Source organism: Aphelocoma coerulescens (assembly GCF_041296385.1).
Source record: "Aphelocoma coerulescens isolate FSJ_1873_10779 chromosome Z unlocalized genomic scaffold, UR_Acoe_1.0 ChrZ, whole genome shotgun sequence".
Lineage (NCBI taxonomy): Eukaryota > Metazoa > Chordata > Aves > Passeriformes > Corvidae > Aphelocoma > Aphelocoma coerulescens.
In genome coordinates, this window is record NW_027184085.1 from 20,993,201 (window position 1) to 21,018,471 (window position 25,271).

General features: G+C 37.3%; 1 protein-coding gene across 9 annotated transcripts in view; it reads left to right on the forward strand.

The window, feature by feature from the left end:
- Positions 1-25,271, forward strand: part of ERBIN (erbb2 interacting protein) — a 118,332-nt gene that overhangs the window by 54,120 nt on the left and 38,941 nt on the right. For all 9 annotated transcript variants that reach the window (XM_069002335.1, XM_069002328.1, XM_069002336.1 and 6 more), the window contains 4 exons: positions 2,523-2,640; positions 16,961-17,039; positions 17,775-17,864; positions 24,058-24,114. In XM_069002335.1, coding sequence (XP_068858436.1) covers positions 2,523-2,640; positions 16,961-17,039; positions 17,775-17,864; positions 24,058-24,114 — 344 coding nt within the window. The remainder of the gene's footprint in view (positions 1-2,522; positions 2,641-16,960; positions 17,040-17,774; positions 17,865-24,057; positions 24,115-25,271) is intronic.

A 25,271-nucleotide genomic window follows, 5' to 3' on the forward strand; every position in this document is an offset into this window, starting at 1 on the left:
TGCAGGGACATGTAATAGCCTACACTTGCTTCAAGTTAATGTGTTTCTGTATTAGGATAAGTCATACTTAAAGGCATATTTCTGAGACGCTAAAGATTTTTTCCAGCTTTTAAGTAATTTTGGTCATTATTTTTTGCTACCCTTTCAATTTTCAAGCGAGAACGCCCCCACATAAAAATTCAAATCCAGTAAAGAACACAAGCAGGGAGATTAGGGGTAGTGAAGATCTCGTCAAAGTGATTTTTATTCATTTGACCAAATTTTGGCAATTAAACTTTCGTAGAAGAACTGTAGGGGAAGGCCTGTAATATTTTAAATGATCCTGGCCAATATGGAGCCAGAGTTTCAAGCTGTGTATTCCTTTTCCCTTTTATTTAGTCTTCCAACTCTGAAAAAGACTTTTAATTAAGCCATTTCAAATATAAAGGCTGTGATACTTATCAGGCCCTGTCTAGTTTTCTGAAACCCTGTTAAGACATTCCCACTCTCACCTTTCCTCTTCGCCCCAGTAGTGTTTTGTGATCTGGCCTTTGTATGCCACAGCGAAACTGGTTTGGGGCTGCTTGTCAACCTGATCACTGAAATGACCCATCAGTGTGTGTGGCTCTTGGTTTTTTTTAATTGCCCTGAATCTTTTCAGAATTCCGTTATTTCAAAACTCAGTTCTTACAGTATAGCTCCTTAATTTAGCTGACTGGTCAAGGGCAGAGCATGAGCAAACTGGGGTGGAGGGCAAGGTTGTGATAGAGAAGGAATTGACTTTACATGAAATGTTGGTGTGTAGTTTCAGCTTCAAAACTGACTGGGCATTTGAAATGCTTTCATCCTCCTCCATCTTATATGCTAAATCACATCTGAAAAAGTACCCTGTTTACTCCAGGTGCCACAGTGTGCATTTGAGCTGAAAAGCTCAAACTATAACAGTTTTACTTTTCTCACTCACTCTGATGTTTGGAAGAGATCAGATTCTGCAGTAAAATAGTCTTTAATTATAGGACTTCCTGCATTTACTACTAGTAGTTATGAATATGTCAACACTAAAAAAGAACAACAAATGAACAACTGCATAGTCAATATGATCTAAAACTCCCTTCCCCCTACATTTTCCTTTAGGGATCTTGCAATTCCTTGTGCTACATGTGCTTTGACCTGAGTTATCAGAGAAATTTCTAATGATTCCAAGAGTCTAGATTATTGCTTTCTAGGGAAAGAGCTTGAAGTATATATTCTTGAAGTAAGGGAATGGCTCCAAAACGCCTGAGCTCATCAAAGTATCCTAAGTGACTGGTAACTCTTAAAAGCCTTAATGATAAATGAGTTCTAACAGACACATTTCTGAAGATTTGAAAACAGCAGTAGACAAGTTAAAGCTCATTCCTTTAACTGTCCATCTTGCTAATTTATGTCTGCTTTTGTTCTGGGGTGGTATATGCAAATTTTACAGGAATGGGGCTTGTTGTCTCTGGTTCAAATAATGGCCTGAGAGACACAAAAAATTTTGGTCAACCTAACCTATCATTGCTAATGATAGTGATTGGGATAAATTTTTTTTTAGTCAGTGAACACTTCCTGGTTTTTTAAGATCTTTTCTCAGAATTCCAAAAGAGATGATCACTAAGTCAAGGTATTTATGAATGATCTTTTCAAAAATGGTCATGAAAGGAATATTCATCATAAATTGTTCAGATGAATCTTTTCAACTGCTTTCATAGAGATAATTGTTTTGTATTATGTGTAAGTTTCGTACATATCATTTGAGGATTATTCTTCCACTACGTTAAGATTATTTGCCTTACTTTGTCAATTAGTAAACTTTTTGAGGAAGAATATCTAGGTACCCTAGGCATTTAGGAAGAGATCTGGCTCTGAGCTAGTATTTGATGAAGATGGTAATGCATGTATAAAGAAGAGTTTAAACACTTTTCTATACTCCTAACTCAGACTAGTTTCAGTTTTTTCACTAGTTCAATTTTTTTCACCAGTTTTCAAATTTTTTTTCAACTTTTTTTGATTTTTGTATACTTAAGGTAGGAAGCATGAAAGGGAAAAAACATTGGAAGATATAACACGAAATTTACACTTTTATCAGCGATGAATATGTACTGAAACCCTGTGGTCCAGAACTATTTGACTTTAAAAAAAGTGTCTATCAATTTTTTCTTTTCTTTCTTGAATAAACTCTACTTACCTCTGGGGTGTCACATAGCATGTCTATGACAGAAAATATTGCAATGTTTGTAGGTCAGTGTGTAACTACAGGTCACAATTTCTGAGATACTGGAAGGAATTTGTAGGAAGTATTAAGCATAGCTGCTGCCTTGTGACCATTTGCAGTTTTTTGCTTTCTTAAGCATGTAATATGAGTCAATTTTCAATGAAACTGGTTAAAATTTTTTTGTATCGAAAACTGTAAATAACCTGGTGTTCAGGCCATGAGGTCAGAAGTTTAAATGGATTAAAAACAAAAGCTATATAGAGGAAACTGAGAGAAAATCACGTTCACTTTTTTTCTGTTTCAATAGCAACTTTTTAACTGTCAGTCTCTACACAAGCTGAGTTTGCCAGACAATGATCTAACCACATTGCCAGCATCCATTGCAAATCTCATTAATCTCAGGGAACTGGATGTCAGCAAGAATGGTAAGTCATTTTGCTTATTATATTGAGGTAACTAAAATGTGAATCACCATTGACTGTACAAAGACACTAGTGAAACTGTAATTTCTATAAGCTATACGGCTAGTACTTTTTAAGTTACTACTCTAAATCCCTGCTTACACTGAAAGATGATCTTTTATGATCTGCTTCTGATATTTACTTGTATCTCTCACATTGACTGGTTTGTAGACAATGCTGTCTGGCACTTTATGTTGTCTCAAAATATGTAAGATTAGTTACTCTTAATAACTTTTGTCATCTGTCACTATACTGAAGAGGGTTTTCACAAGAACTTTTAAGTTTTGCTGGATTTTATTGTTATAATTTGTTTCATATGAAAATTGGTTTTGGTTTATTTTAATAAGCTGTTGGAAAATTGTAGTATAGTAGTATTTAGCTTTTCTGTCCTGCTCTGGGGAGGGTAACCTCTGTTGCATGGGGAGATATATTTATGTGTCCATAGACATGACTTGGTTCACTTGTCTGATTTGTTAAAAATCCATCATTCTGTGTAAGTCAGACTTTTATAAGTTAGGAAATGTTGTCAGCCAGGTGTTGTATACATGGGGTTTTTGTTATATACATGGTGCTGCTTTGGCAAGCTGGCAGATATGTGCAACTGTGAGGAAATTGAAATAACACTGTCATTGAACTTATTGACTTATTTGAGAGAGAAGAAATCATGCTAATTGAGGAGAATATAATAGTTTCGTCTTACTAATTCGGAGTTAAGTAAGAGAACACCTCATTGAAATAGTACTTGAAAATAAGAATTACACAAATATTCCAAAGATTTTGTCCTTCAGTTTATTGTTTTATTTGGGCTGCTAGCTACTTAGGACCCCACAAAGAGAAGTAAGTTTTGCTTTATGAAGAAAGCATTCCAGTTGCTGAGGTGTTGGTATTTCTTTGGTTGGTTGTTGTAGCCCAATCTGTACTTAAATAGTTATTCTATTATTTCTGCTTAATGAACACAGTGTTTAGTGTGATAAATTGGCCTCGTTGTCATGGATCTGTTCCTGGTACAAGTGGATTGATAGTCTTTCTTAAAAAACACTGGCCTTCAAACTACTGTCACAGTAACACACAACAGAGGAAGAATCATCTTTTTGTCCTGGACTGAACTGTTGAACGTATTAACTGTTTGCAACATGAGTTCTCGGTGCAGAAGACTTAAAAGCAGCAAAAGGGGATCTGAGTGCTGCTGTTGGGAAATTCCATAGCTCGTGTACGTAAATAGGCGGCTGAAGCCAGGGAGCTACTTGTCTGTCTAAAATGGCATGGCCCTGACCTAAGCCTACAGAGAGCTGCTGAAAGAGCCCTTGTTCCTCTGAGGCATATGATATGCTATCCCAGTAAACGATGACTCTCTGTTTCTAGAGCTTGGGGTTTTTTTTAACACCCTTCAGAGAAATGGCAGGAGGTATGAGCTTATTTAACTATTATCATGTACCTGTTCTCAGGCTTCTCTCCATTTGGATAGCTTCTCTGACTAGTGTTGAACATAAAAAATAGTTCTGAGGTTACAAGCTTGTTTACTGGGGCCATACTGTCTTCCAGTAGTTCTAAAACCTCTGCAAAATTAAAAGAAACAAATTAGAATTCCTCTTTGTTCCTGCTGGCTGAAGTAAGAAATAGTGCTGTTTATTCTGTAATATACTTGGTATTGTTTGAGACCTTAGTTTGTTGGCTTAAGTGCCTTTCCCTTTCTCTTTACCCCTCTGCTGTTGTAACCATGGAAAATTTTTCTCTTGACAACTGCAAGCCTACTCTCCTCCCTTGTGTCTGTTTTACTCTTTGTAAGAATTTACTGCTCACTTCCTCGTTGTTCTGATGGGTGTCTGTAATAGAACTAAATAGGAGGTATTTTACTAGCTTTCTAAGAGTAGCAAAATGTATAAAAATCTCCAATTCTTCCTTTTTCTGTTATGTATCAAAAGAATAGAGTGTGGAAGCAGTGGACTTCAGTGGAAAGAATTGCTTTCCTTTAGTTTATAAAAAAAATACAAGTATTAGTCCCCAGAAGTGCAGAATGGTGACAGATGCTGAATTCTAAAATAACTGTGCATTTCTCAGATTCCTGTGGTTGTGGCAAGTGAGTGGTGATAGTTCCTCTATTCTTCTTGAAGTATTGATATACCATTAAGTGTTTTCTTCTGAGATGGATTGGGCTAAATCATGCAGTGCAGATGCCTTGAGAACAAATATGCATTTATTTTTAAAGGTTGTATTTTTACATACAAAGGTTGTATTTGGTTAGGCTTTAGTTTTCAAATACCAGTATACAAGAAATATGATAGGACTTTCACGTAAAATATTTGAGCTGTTTCTGGTATAGATATGATCAAATGTATTGACCAAAGTATGTAATTTTCTAAAGAGTTGATAAGAAAATGAAAAACTAAGTTTCAGATTTAAAATGTTTTCAAATTACTAATGAATTGCAGTCTGGCTCACAGAGTGAGACCTGTTGTATGGGAGAGCATCCAGTTCTCCAAGTTGAATTGCCTGCATATATATGTGTGTGCTTAATATTTGATATTTAGATGAAAGATCAAAATCGCAGGAATTTTTCAAGGTAGCAGATTCGTTACATGAAAAGTGTTAATCCAAGAAAGCAATCTTTATGGTGCTTTAATAGCATGTGAAAAATCTTGCCCTTTTAAGTTCTGACTTAAATGTTTTTGGTTTCATACACATGATATATAAAACTCTCTAACAGAGACACAGCAGATGTGCAAATGCTGATACTTAAGAATATTTAATAACATTTTATCAGAACAAGAATTCATCTAATCTAGTGGCCTGTCTCCCAACAGTGACTGAAGTAGAAGCCTAGGGAAAATGTAGCGAAATACCAGAAGCCAGGAGACATGGATATTTCCCTGTAATGCTCCCAGTCCAGCACCTTCTGTTATTGGGACTCCTTGAGCCAGACAGGGTGGTTTTTTTATTTAAAAATCTTCATTTGACTACTTCCCTGTCAGTTTATCTACTGTTTAAAGTGATGTATGTTTTGAGACATGTGCTGAGTTAGAGTACCAGCCTTTAATGGTTGTGTGTTGTGGGGTATACAGAAGTCTTTGTATAAGAGCATGGTCTGGAATGCATCCATGGCTGCTGAAGCAGTTGTGGCGCAAGTATAGCCTAAAAATACCAAATTGCTGCTATATGTGCAGCAAGCATAGGCTAGACTTAGTCTTAACTCTGCTTTTATTATTGGTAGTAATCAATAAATTCTGTAGCTTTTTGGTAGTGAGGACATCCACTGTCCTTTTCTGGCATTTTAACCTGATTCCCAAGGCTACTGTGAACCCTTAATATCAGAGGTATTCCATTGCTTCTTTCCAGATACACTTCAACTCTGAAATTTTTAGCTGAAGTCTAATGCTGTCCTAGTCACAAAGATGAAATGACACTTGAACAAATGGTTCAGTAAATAAACTGCATTCCTGCACTACCTACCAGAAATTACATCCTGCACTATACAAAGCATTGAGAGATGCCTTTTCTCCCAGCCCTGTAACCTCATGGGTTACATCTTAGAGAAGTTGCAGCATATAGAATGTGAGGCCAGTATAGAAAAATTAATTTTAATTAATGTTTTATTTATGAGGCTAAAGGAAATGAAAACATTTTTAATCCTGTATGGCTAATATTTTTATGTATTGACAGCTGTACAGGGGAAAAAACCCTACTCACCAAAAAACCCCGCAACACCACTTTTCACCCCTAAATCAGTGTCTTTCAGGGTTAAACTTTAGGGAACAGTAATTTCCTTGTGGCTCTGGAATGTCAGCCTTAACGTGCATCTAGGGCAATGTGGAAGAATGTCAAGGAAATATTTTTGCCTCTTGTTCGAAGAAGAGGAGAATATTTATGTACAGTGTCTGATGGCATATATAAATGTACAGAAGAGTTAGCTTTACAGGTTACTAGAATCAGGTGGTTTGAAAGGCTGAAACATAGGATGAGGTAACTGCCAGGAAAATCAGGCTTTTCTGCAAGCCTGGGAAATGCACTTGAAATTGCTTGTGTCTGTGGAGTTACTGTAGTGGGAAGCAGTGAGATTATCTACTTTTTCCTCCATGCAGGTAGTGAAAGAAAATGATTGAATTTTTAAGTTCCATATTATTCAGGCCTTTAGAGCATTAAACAGCAAGATGAGAAAATAACTAGCAGGACCAAAAGTAACCTGGGGCTTTGGAAATAACAGTACCTTCATAGTCTCTTAGCTATTTAGGTGCGTTTTCTTTCACAGTGATGGTACAGCAAATTTACTCATGTCAGTTTGTTAGTCTGTATGGCAAAGAATCTTCATGAAAAATAGACAAACTAAACCTAAGAAAATTCCCCTCCCCTCAACCCCTGCCTCCAGGCATATCTGCCTATAAAGTTATTCCAGCAGTTTTAAAGAATTTTGTTAACAGATACAAATTGAGATCAAATATGTTTTCTTCAGTGTTCTAAAATAATCTGTTGATTTGGCAAACTGTCTTTAATATGCTGTGTGCCAGAAGTTGGGGAGTTGGAGAATGAGAATTCAAGAAACTATCCAGTCTTCTGTTGCCCATCTGGTACATTTAGGAATATGGCTTTTCCAAGGAATTGAGAATTGTTTCTAGTTGATAGAGGGAGACAGATCCAAGTTTTATTTTCTGAAGGAAGAAGTAAGAGAGGAAGATCCTGAATACAAAATAACTTGCTGTAAATTTGTTATTTCTCTATTTATACTAACAGAGGGGCAGACAGGAGCAGGGTTTTTAAATCATCCATGATAGTGAAATAAAAGATAATTGATTTTCTGCAGAGTTCTGAGTCTGTAGCTCTGTGATAGCATATCCCTGTATAGAGGTTATAAATGTACCCTAAATGTAGGCAGCCCTTCTATTTAAAGATTTTTTTCAAGTGTTAGTTGTACTTTTTCTTAAATACATTGTCTTACTGAAGGTACTGAAAAGAATCTGTCTGTTCACAATAAAATAATCTGTGTGTACGAGAGGATGTGAATGGAATGAAATTTCAATGCAGATAGGTTTTGAATGTGAAATTTGAGTATATGTATCTGAAATTTTGAAATAAGTTTATTAAAAATGTCTTCCTGGACTCAAAAGAAATTTTTGTAACACAGAAAAGGTATTGTAAAAGTAATTATGGGGTTGGTAGATGTGGATTTACATGTCAAGACAGCAAAGAATAGGATCATAGAATAGAATGATTTATGTTGGAAGGGACTTTAAAGATCATCTAATTTCAACTCTGTTGGCAGGAGCAGGGACATTTTTCACTAGAACAGGTTGCTGAGAGCCCCATTCAAACCCAGCCTTAAGTACTTCCAGGGAAGGACACTTCCACAGCTTCTCTGGGCAGCAAGATTTCACCACCCTCACAGTAAAGACTTTCTTCCTAGCATCAAGTCTAAACCTAGTCCCATCCCCACCATGTCCTGTAACACTACATGCTCTTGGAAAAAGTCCCTCTCCACCTTTCTTGTATGGGCCTTCAGGTCCTGGAAGGCCGTAATTAGGTCACCCTGAAGATGAATGTATGAATTTAGTAGAATTCTCTTTTTCTGGATCTTGACTACCTATCAGAGATTCTTCTCCTTCTAGCTCCAGAACATCATATCTATTTTTTAGGGGCTCATTGGTAGCACAGGGAACATTTTTTCTCCTGCTCTGAGCTGAGACAAGAGTCTGTTCTTGACACTAATTGTGCTGTAATCAAATCTCTCCTGATGGGAGTTTTTGAAGTCCTTGCCAGGAGTTCCAGAGACAAACGGGACTCAGTCTTCACTGCTTCTAGATAGTTGTTTAAGTCTTACCAGAGAAAAAGAGTCACTGGTGTGATCCAGACATAGCACAAAGCAGAGAATACCGGAGAAAAGCCGAATTACCAAGATTAAACAGCCGTTTTAAAGGTAAATCAACCAATGGTTACTAAAAACGTACATTATTTTTACTTTTCTACCAATTACTTAGTAACACAGCCAGGAACTGCGGAATTCTTTGTCCAATCATCCCAAACTACTTTTACTGCAGAATATGGAGTAGTAGAAGAACAAGATGGTTTGGAGAACAACAATCCTCCATTTTGATTTTTTTTGCTTTTATCTATTGACTACATTAACAAACCCAAAACCTCTTAATTTTTCACCCTGTGAGAATCTTACATAGTAGTCTGTCACCTAATTTACACTTGTTTAGTTTCTAGTTCTTTTCTAATAGTAGGCAGTTTTTTCCATGGACAGAGGTCAAAAGCTGTGTTATTCAGGGGGGTGAAACCCCTCAAAACAGGCAGAGAAATATTCTCTGCACTCTGGGTTCCCACATGTTCTCCCTTGCCTTGTGAATTAGCTGAGCCTACTGGCTTGGGTTGGATGCTAACTTACTTTCATCTCCCAAGGATTTAAGGCAGGGTTGTCACCCTGCCTGCGTGAGAGCTTAATACTGGAATCAATCTCCGGCTCACATTCCCAGATGGTATGCTGCCTAGTGAGCACTTTATGCAGTGAAGCCTCTCTGTCTTGGCACAGTTGCAAACCGTGGCACTTAACTCTACCTTTGTGTTCTAGTGGGGCTCCCAGATTCTGGAGTTCCCTGCAGCTGAGGGTTTGGATAGCTCTCTGAGACTTCAGGAGGACTGTTTGGGTGTAGGCATCTACCTGAGGAGGTGACCTGTCTGGGTTTCATCCTCAGCCCAGCAGTTGCAATGGGTAGACACCAATTTTGTTGCCAAAAGAAGGTTGCTGCATGTTGACCACTCAGTAGGACAGAGTGGCTCCTCCTCTGTGTCCTTCCTCATGAACTGCCACGCAGACCCCTCTGCCACGTCCTTCTGATGCTGCATGTCCTGTTCCTCACACTCCCAGTTTCTCACTGTGCCCATTTAAGTCTCCCATGTTTGCTTGCCCCTAGTTACTCCTTTCTCCACTGCAGCCTTGTGTGCAAAAACTGCTGGGACTTGGCTGTTTCCGGGCAGTCCTGACAGGTGTATCAGCTGTTACTCAGTTTTTCCTGACTCCAGGAACCCCTCGCCCAGTTCAAACCTAGTGCTTAGCCCACGCAGAACTTACCATAGCCAACGGTGCTGTCACCACCATCACTATGCACCTCGCCAATTCACCAAAGGAGAAACTTGTATCTTAATTTTTGTAACAGGGTGTGCTTTGAGTGACAGTTGTCATGTAACAGCTGAAAGTGATGCACTGATTTTGCAGTCCAGGGTAGTAGGGGACTGTACCGGTTTGGCCAAATTTAGAAATATATACTCTGAGAGAAGGCACAACCACCCCTCCCCCACCAGGTTCGGGAAAAAAAAATAAATTTTCCTCGAAGGAAAGTGAAGAAGATAAAACTATTTATTTAACAAACACACGGGAAAGGAAAATGAGGTGAAATGGTAAAATCTTTCGCTGTGGAGGAAAAACCTGGGAAAGTGTTAGAGTCCTCCCTTTGGTCTCCTCGGAGCTGGGGCTTGGCCCAGGGCCGGGCCCTCTGTGCCCAGTTGAAAGTCCTCCCGATGTGCTCTGAGGTTGAAAGCAGTCCAGTAGAAAAGGGAGAAAATCCGGAATTCCAGAGAAGGAAAAGCAAAGTCCAACTCTCAGTCTCTCTCTCTGGAGAACAAGAAACTGAAACAACTGGCCAAAAGCTGACTGGAAAGCAGGAAGCCGGGTGCTTCCTCGCTCCCCTGCCGCAGCTGGGGAAAAAAAGCCTCCTATCTTTATGTGACCTTGAACAAGCTGCAAACTGCTTTGAGAAAGTTTTGCTCAGTTTTTTCTTCTCCCTCTCAGGCTCAGTTTAGAGGCACAGAAAGGCACAAAAATTAATTTCTGGGCATAGGCAGCGATATGGGATACACATCATAACGTCACCCCAAGACAGGGACAGGGCAGAGAAAAGCAAAGAAGCTTCCAGTGGTTGTGTTTTGTGCTTCTCCGGGTACTTGACATCACTCCATCCATGAATTAGACATAGTTGAAAACTGCATAACCTTGGAAATTGTCCAAAATAGCATTATGAACACAACTGTTGTCCGCGACTCCGCTAGTGTTCCACATTTTGCAGTTTTACCCTGCCCTGGTGCGTTTAGGTTTATGTAAATTAGTGTGTCAGGCATGTCTTCAAGAAGCAGAATTACTGGCTATCCTTTTTTTGCACAGAACAGGCACTGAGGAACCTGTCTTGCTACTCATACTCTTTCTCATTTACATTATGCAGAGACGTGGCTAGAACAGGCCTAGAGATACCTTACTCTAAAAATTGAAGGTCTTTGAAATGGTTTGACGAGGAATGCTTGGAAGACTCTTATGTGTTTGCTGCACTGTCTTACCTGTGCTAGTACATGAGTATAAAAGCAATAAAAACCACAACCCCCCAAACTGTAATTGGAAAGGTGTTACTGCTGTCCTACAGGTGAGCTTTGCATCTCATGTAAACCTGAGATGCTGGTGGGTCTGAAACCAGCTGCAGCAGGGAAAGAATTTGGGAACAGGAATGAATGTTCAAAAGGTAAGGATGGGTGGGTCAGTACTGTGCATTGAATTGTTTGGGTTCTAATACACTGCTTACTTTGAATAATGAGAAGTGCTAGTTTTAGTTTAGAAGGTATGCAGCAATCCCACATTAAAGTAAAAGACATAAATATGTAAGAATACAGACTGTGACTGGTACTGTAAATTTCTGTTTAAAATTTCAGCTTTTGCAAACAGATCTTTCATATTTTTTGGGAGATTTGTAGCATATATTCTTAAAAATATTTTGCTGTGTTAGATTCATATGGGCTTGAAGGACAGTTGAAGCAGAGGCCTGAGGGGAAAACCCACAAACAACAGCTTGCCTCTCTTTTTATGGTGGAGCTACTTGCCCAGAAGTTAGACCCAGGATAAATAGACTAGCTGAGGGAAAAAAGTAGGTAATTTGTATTCACACAAACTGAACCTATATGTCTGCCTCTGTGTTCTCTATACCTGTAAGGGTGCAGAGTGGAGTAAGTGCACAGCAGGCTGTAGTTTCATGTATTCTGCTCCAAGAGAGGTTTTTAGTGTGCCTGTTGTCTGGAGTGAATTTTTTTTCTCTCGCATTGTCCACAAACTGAGAGGTCTAGCTACAGATTCCTTTGGGAGCATCACCCATATGGCTTCTAGAGGTCTCGTATATGTTAGTGATTTTCTTGCTCTGTGCTTTTTAGGGATTGAACCAATACTTTTTCCTTTCTCCTATTTAAGCATATTTAAAATGTTTCTGTGTGAGAAGTGTAACTCTCTACAAATAGTACTACAAATAGGTAGGGACTGCCACTGCTGTATAGCAGTGGTGCTTTCTGTAACTGAAGTCGGGACATGCAAGTTTTAGCATTTGTTTCTGAATTAAAATATGACCACAGTGTGAGCCGCAGAGCAAGCCCTCATCTGCATTTGGGCTGAAGCAGTAGTGTACAGGGCTGTCAGCACTGAGATCCATTGCAGTAAAGGATTCTGCCAGCAGTGGATCTGACTTCCACAATTTTCTATAGATGTGGAATTGCCAGTATTTGAGTGAAAAAAATCTTACCTGATGGAGAGAAAAAGTTGTCTCAGTTTTTTCTCCTGGTCTGCAAGTTACACTGACCCTAGTGATAGGGAGAGGATTGTGCTGTGTAGGGGAGGAGATGAGTGTAACTCCAGATGGTGAGGGGGACCCCAATACGCTTACAGTCCTCAATCCAGGCAGAAGGACATTTGTGCACACTTGCTCCAACAGGCTACGCCAAAAAAACCCCATTACTCTCCAAAGAGTTATAAATCAGGTGAAATTCTGTATTTCAGTCACGTTATGTGATGAAGAGCTGAGGTTGATTACCTCCAGATTTGTGTCTGTTGACCCGAAATCCCTGTATGACCTTTTTGGTATGTCCTTTGGGCATGTGCCACAGCTGGTCTTGGATAATGATTGAATACCGCAAGGTTAGATGGTGAGGTTTTGCCAAGTAGAGTTTTGAATGATGAATGCTTTTTGCTTTTGGCTTCGTCCAGACAAGAATTTTAAATTGCTTTTCCTTACCTTACTGACAAATTTTCTTAAACATTCTTCTAGGGTTTCTTTGTTTTGTTTTTGTTTGTTGTGGTTTTTTATTTGTTTGGGGTGGGGTTTTTTGTTGTTGTTGAGGGGCTTGGTGTTGTTTTTGATAGAAACTGGCCAGTGAGTTTAAAAGTGCTTGAAATTTGGGAAAACAGGGAGGAAGGAATAGACAAGTAAATGCTGAAAGCTATTACAAAAATACAACCTTGGTGGTAAACTGCACTACATAAAGAACTTTGCTCCCAATTCAGTTTGGATCTGGTGGTTAAAGATGATCAGCAAATCGTATTTTCTCCTACTGTGCTTGGCAAATGTTCATGTCCACTGGCACAATGGTTTGTATTTTTTTGGAAAACAGTAAGCGTGATCTGTAAACCAATTGAGCACTGAAACGTGTTGGGCATAGTGGTTGTTACCATGTAAAGTACAAAATAAATGATATGTTGAAGAACCTGTCCATATAATGCTTTTCAATAGAAGTGGAATAAGGCTGCAACAGACCAGGTGATCTGTTGCACTGTCTTCTATAATCCTTGAGTATCAGTGTATCAAGAAACCAGTAAAAAACCCCAAAGAAAAATAGGATTTTTCCTATAGGAATGTGGATCTCAATTTGCAGTACTCACTTAATGAGAGGCTCACAGAAGGATTGAGTTGGCTATCAAATGGATTAATTAGCGCAGTGTTAAAAATGAGTGCAGAAATACGTGGTCACAGAATCCTTTGAGATTTGCTGAGTTTCCTTAATGGGGTAGAAGATTCAGAGCAATGAGGATAGATGAAAAGCAGAAAAACAAGGAACAAATCCTCTTACAAAGCACCCTTTACAGCCCTGTTTTCCATCCCTCATATATTTTTCCAATGTCTCTCTGCCTTCTTATTTATTCTTCTTTCATAGTTGGCTTTTTGAATTTGTTTTCTTGGTGGGAGGAATGAAAGAATACTGATCCAGCAGTAGCTGCATGCAGGAGTATAGCTCTGGAAAAGGGAGTGGTCAGAAGATTGTTATATAGCCAGTTAGTAAATGCAACTTCCTATCACGTGGTAGAGAGTAGCAGTCTCCTGATTTTTTTTTTTCCTAGCTTCTGAATGTGTATTCCAAATATTAGGTGTATTTCATGCTGTCATTCTCAATATGGTGCTCTTTTGAATGATGGCCGTTTATCTGTAGTGAAGTGCTGATTGAGGCTGGTGAAGATGGTATGTACCATAATGATTCTGGCTTGAAGAAGAAGCAAAATTAAGTTCCCAGGCTCCTTCATTGTTAGGTTCTCATATCAGTTGAATTTCTGTTACTAATTTGTTGTTCAAACTGTTGCTGCCTCTTGCCCAAGGCATAGTCAAACAGGAGACTACGGTAGTGTCCTCTGATTATATACAAAAGCATGCTGATTTAACATGTCTGTATTTGGATAGCTAATATTTTATTTGGCTGTTCTTTTGAGAGTAAGCTTACATTGACATTCTCCCCTCTAGAAGATGTGCTATGTGTTTTGGTTGTTATGTAGTTACCACAAATTTAAGCTTTCTGTCCTTCCATGAGTTCATGACACAGAAAGTGGAAACTAGTATCAATATTACAAACATAAGGTTTAACGTGTTGAACTAGAGCAATCTTTTCATCCCAGGACCAAACTGAGGCCAGTAGTGTGACCATCTTGCAGAAAAACTAAGCTTAGAGAATCTCTCAGCCCAATTCAAACAGTGAAACTAAGGGCACAGAGTGAGTATGAGACTCTCTGCCTCCAAGCTCTGCCTCCAAGGAAGAGCTTAGCAGTGGTTTATTCTAATTAATGTAAATACTTATTTTAAGAAGATAAATTTGTATCCTCAACAATAAAGAGGTCTTGATTTATTTTTCAGACACCAGAAGGTCACTTCATACAAATCATCTGTAACTTCATCTCTACAGGCTCAGGGTATTGTGTCACATTAGATGCTTTCCATGTATGGATATTCTTTTTGCTGCAAGAGTTTTATTGTTACAACTGGAATTAAGATCATGGATATTTAAGTTTGTTGGAAGTGTGTTTCTCTTTGTACTGACTATATGACAGCAATAGATAAGGTACAGTTCTAGTCTGTCTTTGGTAGTTTCCTAATCTTTCTTGGACTTGAAAATAAAATTACTGCTTTACAGAAATGAAACTTTATTACATTATAAATACTACCTTTTTAGTTTTGATTTTGTACTGAGTAATGAAATGAATTAAATTAGTATCCGGTTGCCATCTTCTGCTTTGACTCCACTCACAGCTCCAGTAAATTTCACATGGCTGAACTCACACACATGTGAACATGTATGCCCACACACATTTATAAAAATATATGAAAAGCTGTATTTTTATTTACACGTGTGCATATGCATGAACATACATGATAGTCAAGCAGAAGTGTCAGAAATCTTGGCCTGTATTACCACTGATGGTTCAGTTCTTCCTGGTCCCTTCTGCTTCTGAGTTTTGCAAGTTATTTCCCCAAAATGCCCATGACACTTATATGTATTTGAGCACCTGGATTAACTGGATGTTATAATGTTTTTTCTTGCCTTTTACCTCTCAGTAATAGAGTGCAACACCTGCTATGGGTCAAAAGTAATAGTTTCAATGGTAGTATGACAAGCAAGTTCCTGTCAAGAAAGACCTAGAAGTCTAGTTTGAAAGAAATGGTGTCAGTACTTTAGTTGAATTCATGAAAAAGTCAGCACAGTGACTTTGCCACTCATTATCACCAATTGATTAAAGTATGTGTTTTGTCACTACTTTTCTTGTCTATTGCCATCTCTTAAGTCCTGAAATACCAGATCAGTCTTGCTACTGCACAAACATAGAATCAAGCTTTAAGATAACATCAAATAGTCTGCAATTTCTTAAGTAAGTAAAAATATTACTTAGCAATTGTTGCTTAACCACGTGTTCTCAGAACAGATACATGGAGAGGCATGACCAAGTTCCACGTGCCAGCCTGAATGAGAAGTGATGCTGCCCTTGTCTCTCTGTAGCTGGACTGTTAATGTCATTTCAAGCAGCATGAAATTTCATGCTCTCAATAATCTAAAAACAAGTGTTCACAGAGTATAGGTCCTTCTTAGTGGTCTTGTTCCCTGGGTTCAGTTGCACTTTCCACATAAAGCATTCAGAAACACAATTACATGCATTAACTCAAAGGTGAAGAACTAAGATTTGTTATCTGGAAAAAAAAAAAATTCATTTTAAACTAACTTTATTTATTAGTATATGGGTTTTTTTTCTTGCAAACAACAGTGTATTCTTAATCCAAGTAGAAAGATATCAGTATGAATGGTTATTGTACTTAGGACAAATATATTTAAAATAAAACCACCTGTCCCAGGGTATAAGAACATGTTGCAAAAGCAACTGCAGTTGTGATAGCAGTGGTTTTTTGGGTGGGGTTTTTTTTTACACTATATATATAGTAAAGATGGATGTCTGTATATAGTAAAGATGGACGTAAAGGTCTTGCATGGTAGAATGATTCAATACTGATTTCCTTCTGATGTGGTGGATATGTCATATTCAAGGCCTGCTTTATCAGTTTCTGTCAAATACAGATTTGGCAGATATGTGGAATTCAGCTCAACTCTGGCATTTCCAGAGATAACCTTGGAAAAAATGGAGGTTCCTTATTGTTTTAATTTTCAAACATAAGTGTGCTGGAGTATTTTTTGTCCTTCTCTCAAATGATCTGGAAGCTAACAGCAAGCATACATGAAGCATACAGAAAGCATGCCTGCATTTTGGGGTATCTGTTCAGAACTGTGAAGCTGTAAACATACTTTAAGATTTGAAGCCTTACTGTTTCACCTGGATATTATACAAGCCATGGATTTGCTAAACAGATCCTGTTGAAAACTTTGTGCTACCAAGTAGTTGTCTTTTTTAAAATAAATGATACTGGGACAGAGGTTCTCATCTTAAGTACACTCCAAAGCACAAGTACTTTAAGGCAATAAGCAGTGGGAATTTAGTGTTTGTAGCTTGGTGAGCTGCCTGCTAACCTGTAACATGAAAAGCTTTAGGAGTAGTATAGTAAAAAACCATGATATTGCACAGTAGTATTTCTTGAATGAAAACTGTATGTAAAATGAGACATCAGAAACACAGTTCACTAGTTGCTAAATGAGTCAAAGTTTTTACAGCTAGTGGTTTCATGTGCATAATTTTATGCGTGTGGTGAGTCTAATAATTAAAGGCTGTTTTTCTACCTCTTTCTGTATCTTGCAGGCATACAGGAGTTTCCAGAAAATATAAAAAACTGTAAAGTCTTGACAGTTGTTGAGGCAAGCGTAAATCCAATTTCAAAGTAAGTTTGTAAATTTTTTTGATGTTTTATATTTTGTGCAAATACTACTGAGTCTCAAATTTGCCCAAGACATGTGCCAGCCCTTGGAGGTGAGAGCAGAGTTACCTGAGAAGTATCTTCATTAACCTTGTTGCACTGTGATCCAGTATAGCTATCTCATTAAAGTGCTTTGCTGAAGTTAATAGGATATGTGGCCTAACCTTCATTATACCATGTAGCTTTGTCAGCTTGTTGAAATCCTTCCCTGTGACTGTAAGAAACACGCAGAGAGTTTCCTTCCTTAATAACAAAAATTAATTCTGCTTTAATATGCATTCCTGCTATAGTGACAGAATTAATTTGCCAGAAGTAGCACTGCCACAGATACAACATATCTCTTCTGGGGAAAAAAGGTGTTTTGTATTTTTAAACTTATCTGTTGTTTCTAATGAATGCCTTTTTCACATTACATGTCAGGAGATCACAAGTACATAGCAAGGCTACATTTATTTGCAGTTTTTATTGCCTGTAGACATTTTTCTTAATACTTGCAAAAGACATTTTTCTCAATACTTACAAATAATTTTGAAAGTCGTCTTATGGAGAACAACTGTCTAGTGTGACTTTAGAGAAGTTTGCCCCCTTAATTTTATCAATATTTAAGGCTTCAGTACTATACTGTTGCTTAAGAAAATACTACTTAATGCCCTGAATATAATTGAAACAAAGGTACTACATTGTTTTACTTCCATATAGGCTGCCAGATGGATTTTCTCAACTGTTAAACCTAACACAGCTGTACCTGAATGATGCTTTTCTTGAGTTTTTGCCAGCCAATTTTGGCAGGTAAGTTGAACATGAAACTTAATATCTGCATGTAGCTTTGAATTTCTGCAGAGCAGTTTCTTCTGGTTCTGAAGCAAAGTGGGTACTGGAGAAAGTGTACATTACGAATTGACAATAGTTACAGGAAAAAGAAGCCCTGAATCTGTATCAGCAGCTTTTAATTTTGACTTCTGAAGGACAGACAGAATGCTTATGAAAGGCCTAAAACTCATTTACATTCTTGTTTCTTTTCTAACACTAGTCAGGTAAGTAAGGAAGATCAGTATTTTTGAAATTTGTATTGCTTGTCATTTAGTTATTGGAGGGAAGCAAATAATGACAACTGTAATTCTACATGTCCTGCCTGTCCTGTATACACAAATTACTTCATGCACAACTATAACTCAAGTCCTTTATTGCCAGGAATATTTCTGAAAAACTTGGCATATTTATGGTGTGCTGACTGTGCAAAACTGTTACATGTCATAGTTTTAATACAAGATAAATACTAAACTGCTACCTCTGTAAAATAGATTAAATCTTGGGAGCAAAAATGAAAGGAGAACTCCTAGATGAACATAGGTCATGCTGTCATTACCACGCAGATTTCAGCCATTTCTGCAGCTTTCCTCTCTCCATTCTTATTTTATGCTCTCTTTTCCTAGATTTCACTTTCCTGCCCCATCCCATGTCCAGCAAGCATCTCTTTCAGAAAATACAGCTATTAGTTAACCAGTCATGTTGCTAAGTGAAAAGATTGCCTTAGGCTGTATGGTTATATTTGGGTCAGCACAGTTTGCAAGAGATTAGCAAAGCCCTCAGATAATGCTGCAGCAGTCTGGCAGATCAGGAGATGTGCAATGGAAGATAAGCAAGATGGCTCTCCACTAGTGACCATTAGTTTATTAGTCATCTGTGATCAGAGCTGTTCACTAGTTCTTCTCTGTTACCAGTCATTCCCTGATGAATGATTAAGAGCACCAGATCTGCTGCACATTCAGCTATCAAAAAAGCTGCTTATGATACAAAAACATTATTATCATGCTTTTTTCTGGTGCACAAAGTTTGCATTTCAAAAGCCCTCTTTAAGGTTGAAGAAGAAAAAACTGGAATATCCATAAACTTCTTGGAATTCTAATGCTTGTCTGTGCTTTTTTCTGTTCTGTTTTTTAATAGTCTAACCAAATGGCAAGATTTTCATAGTAGAAACAGGCACTATGGATGAACTTGAAGGCCTCAGGTTGACACAGCTGATCCTTTAAGTAGTTAATCTTACACATAATACACATTAAAAATTCTCATAATTCTTTCTTCATCACTGTCTGCTTCTCTAATGCTTAACCATTAGTGAAATGGAGAAGTCATTAATTACTAACATTTTAAGAATAAATCAGTTACTGAAGACAACTTGAAAGCCAATTCTCCATTGTAGTGTTTCTCTTGATAGAAGAATTCTACCTTTGTTTTTAAAATCTAGTGACTTGCAACATCCTGTTATATAGCTAGGACAATGAATTTGAGGTACTCATGTATGTAAGTTTACCTGCTAATAGAAGTGTTGTGTAGAATACATAATGTTCTATAGGAAGACAATGTTTAGATCAAATAAATTAGAGAACAATGAAACATAAAATACCATTTTAAAGTAAGGTTCAGACCCCTTTGACATTGAATACTTCTGTAAGTGATGAGACTGCTTTGCCATCCCACAGTCTTACAACTAGGTATAAATACTTTCTTAGTGCAAGGTCTTTTAACTTGTGCTTCAGAATATGGAAGTACTTCTTTTATAAACAAAAAAAAAAACCCCGTGGTAGAAGCTTTTGAAATATTTACTCTCATAAAGGACAAGCCTTCAATTTCTTCCAGTATGGTTTTTTTTTGTTTTTTTTTTTTTTTTTCCTGTATATGGTGTTATAGCTATAACTTTTCATTATGTAGGAATTTAGGAATACGTGAAGTAACTGAGTTCTGTTGGCTGCTCTTACTGGCAACTATTGTCAATAATATTGTCTCCTAAAAACGAAGTCAATACATATTACAGCTAACAAGGTCTTTATGCTCTGTGTGTCAGGTTAGAAACCTGGTTTCCTACATCTTTTTTGTTGACTGTTCATTGTTTCTACAGCTTAATTGCTATCATTTTTCATGAGTGTTGTCCCCCATTCTCTCACTTGCTGTAATTTGTAGTGTTCTCATTTCCCTCAGTTTATTAGACTAAATAAAATTCTGTTTCCTTCTGGCGTGGCAGGTTTTTCTTTGTGTCTGATTATATTAATATATCTTGGAACAGGTTTCAGTTTTAATTCATCCTCTTTTTGACAGAGGATGATGACATATATAGCTATATTTAGAATTAGAATTTAGATCTCTTCATAGCTTGCACAGTGTCATGATTATCTTCTTGTTTCTCTTGGAAATGTCTGTGGTTATGCTCCAGTGTTCCAATTATCCTTTTTGCAGCTGCCTAGTGTAATTTCCTACACAGTCAATTGATGTATTGGACAGTTCAGTTAGAAATGGCTGATGCCTACAAGGAAATCCTAAGTACTTGGCTTGTAGTTTTTTCTAATTTTTTTAGTCCTTAAGATTGTACAATGTTTTTTCCCCCTACGGTGTCTTATTAAATCACTGTATTGTCTGTGACAAAAACCAAGTTAAACATTTTTCTGATCCTAAAAGATTGCTATTAAAAAATAATTTGAACAGGAGAGTCCTAGAAAAAGAGTCTCTGAGCACCTCTATCAGTAACGCTCACCCTGATGCTTAGGAAAGAAATTTCTTATACTGAAAAACACTTCCAGTATATCCATGCAGTGTTTAATTGCATTTATCTCCATGCTTTATTCTCATCTTCAGAATTTGTGCTAAAGCTTTCCATAATTGTGACGTCAAGATTATGCAGTCGTTTTTCCACTTTTTTTATGAGTATTGTATATTTGCTGTCTTTCAATGATGTTGTTCTTGTACAGCCTGTTAGACTTACTAAAAGCCACCAGACTTTTGATATGATGTACTCATTCCTTTGGAATTTTCAGGTGACAAAGTGGGGTTTCTTCCTCCAGTCCCAAATTCAAATTTGAATGCGTTGCTGTTGGCACAGATGATGGCATTAGCCTTCACACCAGTGCACAGATATCTGAGAACTATTATGCTTACATAAGAAAATAGTTTCTGTTGTATTTAAATACATAATGTATATTTACATTTAAATACACATTTATATTTAAATTTAAATATTTAAATTACATTTGTATTTACATTTAAATATTTAAATATATTAGTAGAACGTGTTAAACTTGAAACTCACTGCTTGCTCATTTTGAGACACAGTTTTAAAAGGCAAACATTATTTAGTACTTGGTGTTTAAGATAAGCAAGGATTTTATCTTCAGTGTAATTCTAAAAACCTAGGAATGTTGTCTGTAATGGGATATTGCTTCCAGAGCCTCTTGACTGTGATGTTGCAATTAATTTGCTTTATATCTACTTCCTCAACAACTTGCCAGTAGTATTTGTAGTAGTAGATAGTTTTAGTAGTATCTACTTTGGGATATTTTTTGCATAAATGTACAGTGATAATCAAATTTAGTTACATATGTGTATACATGTGTTTTGCAGAAACTTTTGTAAATGCAGCCTGCGAGATGCATACATTTTAGTCCGCTTGCCCTTATATTTTAGTAACAATTCAAAATAAAAATATTCTGCTTTAGGAGAACTGCAAAGGAGTTGTTAAGTAAGGAACATCTCTCAATGCAATATTTTTATATTTCCAAGGAATGGCTACTTGTCACATAGCAAGTTTCTGAGTGTACCAACTGTATGTTTCTTTTACATTTTTTACAGGTGGTATAGTTTAAGAAATCAGATTTAGGAAGGATATTGATCTTCTCCTGGCAAATTGTTCATGTAGAAACTTTGTTTTATTGAAAAGTTGTGCTGCATTTTAAAAGCAGGCTAAGATGGTTATGATTAAAGAACAATACTGAAAAAATAATTTTTAAGCTATTACAGAATATGTACTTTAAGTTGAATAATACCTGTTACAACTTTGCGCATTGGTGATGTGCAGATAGTTCTGTGGTGATGGGTTTTTCAAGTTCAGAAATTAAATATTTCTGTACAAGTAGGACAGATCTTTGCTACAGAATGGCGCAGATTATATATATTCTGCCACTATGAATTCCATTTTTCCTTTAGTATAGGTGAATTAGTTCTCTATTTCTTTTCCAAATTAAATGCCAGTTCTTCAGGTCCATTATGGCAGTTCAGATGCTCAGTTTGGATGGATGTTGCATGCTTAGCACCAGCAATTTAGAGAACAGCTACACTTAGTATTTGATGTGCATTATTTTAAACTTGAATTAGCTCCTCGAGTCATAATGGAAGAGGTGACAACTGCTTCAGTCCAGTATTTCTCATCAATTACTAGAAGAAAATTACATGTTTAGACACAGCCTGTATCTCCCACCCAGGAGAGGTTGCAGATGTTTTCCTAGTAGCTTCTGTGAAGCTCTACACTTAAGAAATTCGACATATAGATCTTCATTCTCTTAGGGCTAGCTGAGGAAAGATTAGAACAGGAAAGAAGGTGACAAAACTATGAACTTCTGTGTCACCAAAGGCAGTCTCTAAGTTCACAGAATTAGCTTATTACAAGTGTCATACAGTCAGTTCTGGCTAAAGTCAGCAAAGTGTGGGTGTGCATATTCATAGTTTAGCATATGAATGGAGATTTGCTGTCACTGCATTCAAAAGAAATTTGACTGAATACGTGAGTTGTGAAGAAAAACTACAAACTGTGTAGCTATCTTCCCTGTCATCAAAGCAAAACACCAGCTGAAGCCTAATGCAGTGCTTGGTTCAGAAATCAAAGCTTAAAATGTTCATTCACGTCCGAGGGTTCTTAAGTTCTGTTTTGTACTAGATTGTTATCTTAGGGTGCTGGTAGGGTAGGATGGCTAGGAAGTCTTTCCCACTTACGTTCTAGATGAGCAGCAGTGCTACTACCACAAATGCAGTTTTTATTAGGGTATTCTTTCACCACTGTTAGGATGTTGGGATTTTGGGCTTTTTTTCAGAAGTTGGAGGGAGGAGGTTCCTCTCCAGCAGTTGCTACCAGATGGCTGCTTGCAGTGCAGGGCTGCTGACCTCTGCTCTCTTTCTTAGGTTATTTGTGGGCATGGCAGATTGCTGCTTTCAAGCTCATCCAAAAATGAGTTAATGTCTAGAGGAAAAATAAATACTGTTTTCAGCTTTGTTTCTACATGAAGTATAGTTCTTACCACTTAATAAAAATTAAGGTTTTTGTCTCTTTCCTTAAAACGCACTAGTAAGCGCCTTCAGGAAAGACTGGTCTATTCACTAAGCTCCTTTCTGCGTCAGGGATCTTAATGCCCTATTTTATGTTGTATGAGGGCTGTCAGTGGGTCACATGTAGAACTCTTGTCATTACAGTCCTGTCTGTACTTAAACCAAACGCAGTTTCTTCATTTTTTTTTAAACAAATAGAGCTTTGTCACTTTTGTCCCAATAAAAATTCACTGGGAATGGTACATTGCTTGTGTGTCAAAACTGCTTGGAACTTAACTTTGTCCAAGCAGTTGGGTTGGGATTTAGAGGTTATTCATCTTGCAACCAAGCATATACTGGAAGAAAGGTCAAACCACCTTCTAACAGAAATACCAAAATGGATTAAGAAGCTGACCAGAAAAAGAATATGGAAGGAAATCCGAGATTAATTTAAAGGTTGTTTTTATCAGGTGGAAGACTACAGGTATTCCTCAGATGAGGCTTTCTGTATTAAACTGATACATTGTCAGTAGTAGAAATTGAACATCTGAAATTGTGCAAAGTGATCCTACCTTTCCGTTATTTCCTGTGTACTTTTCATTATGACGATAACATGTACCCCTAATTCATCCAGTGAAGTGTTTCAAAATCTTTGGGATGAAGGAAAACAAATGTGCTCTAACAGGTGTAGAAAAGCAAGCAAGTTTGTTTGTTGCTTTACCAAAATGAAGCTCCAACCAATGAATTTAAAATAACATGCAAATTTTGCACAAAATTTCATCTTAATGTTACAGGAAAAAAAAAATTCAAACTTACAGATTTTTTTTTCTTTTAATTCTGTAATGTAAATAAGTTCTGAGATTGCTTTTGTCATGAAATACAGAATATTTTAGTAATTTATTATGTCTTTCTGTTACAGATTAACTAAACTCCAGATATTGGAACTTAGAGAAAACCAGTTAAAAATATTGCCAAAGTAAGTACAGTAGAGTTCTAGAAATTCCTACAGCATTTATCTTAACATCAATCCAACTGTACTCTCTCCTGAAATCTAGCATTTTTTTAGTCCCTGACTTGCAATTCTCACTTACTTCATCAAACAAGCCCAGGCTGATGGTGATGCAGTTCCTGCTGTTCTATGAACATGAGCAGTGCTCGGAATTTTCCAGCAGGGACTCTAGAGCTCCAAGCAGGTTAACAAAGATACCAGAGGTCAATGAAGAAGGAAACAGATCCCAAAAATGGGATGTGAATAACCACCTGCAGAGTCATGAATATGTTGTGGTGTACTGTAAAAGGGATCTTTCACTGGCAACAGAAATTGGTAGAGTTGCTGGTTTTGGTGGATGTTAAGAAGTTCTGGTGGAGAACACAAGGTTCTAACAATTGAATATTCACTCTGTCCAACTCATATGCTAGGAGAGACTTGTGTGCAGTAGGCAGAAGTGAGAATTGCCAGCTTTTCAAATACAACAGCCAGTTTTTTAGTGACGGTAGCTAATTATATGCCTAAGACATGATAAAGAGTTATGTTCTACTGGGATTCCCTTTTTAAGTGCCTAGATACTGTACTGTAGAGTCTGCTGTATAAGCAAGCCAGAACTCCTATTTGGAATGACATGTACAGCATCAGAAAGTGTGAATTTACATCTTCAAAGTGTGAAGCATTCTGTGGTATAAATAGTCTCAATCCTCTTTGGCTCTTTCTGCTATCACTAGTTTTCAGCAGAAAAAAAATTAGAGGACATGTAATTCAGAGTGGTAGCTCTCTAAATTAAGTTACTCCCAACTGAGGATACAGTAGCTGTAATTAAAACTTACAGCTAATACAGATTTTGTTTGTAAGATCACTCTGACCTTAATTGCCAAAATTAACACTAACAGCATGAATTACATGAAATACTTTTAAAAGCATAGTTTACTCTTGTAGTGATAAGAGACACTTAAACAAATGCGTTAATGCATTTAAGTCAATCATTCCCTCTGTTGAAGGTGCTAGGAATTTTTTTGTTTACTTCAGTGTTTTCAAAGCTTCATCCTTGATTGAAAACTAAACAGCCACTATCATGAAGAGGTCCTCTGTATCACTTCCATAATAATTCACAGTAGATGCTGAGCTGCCACCTTTATTAG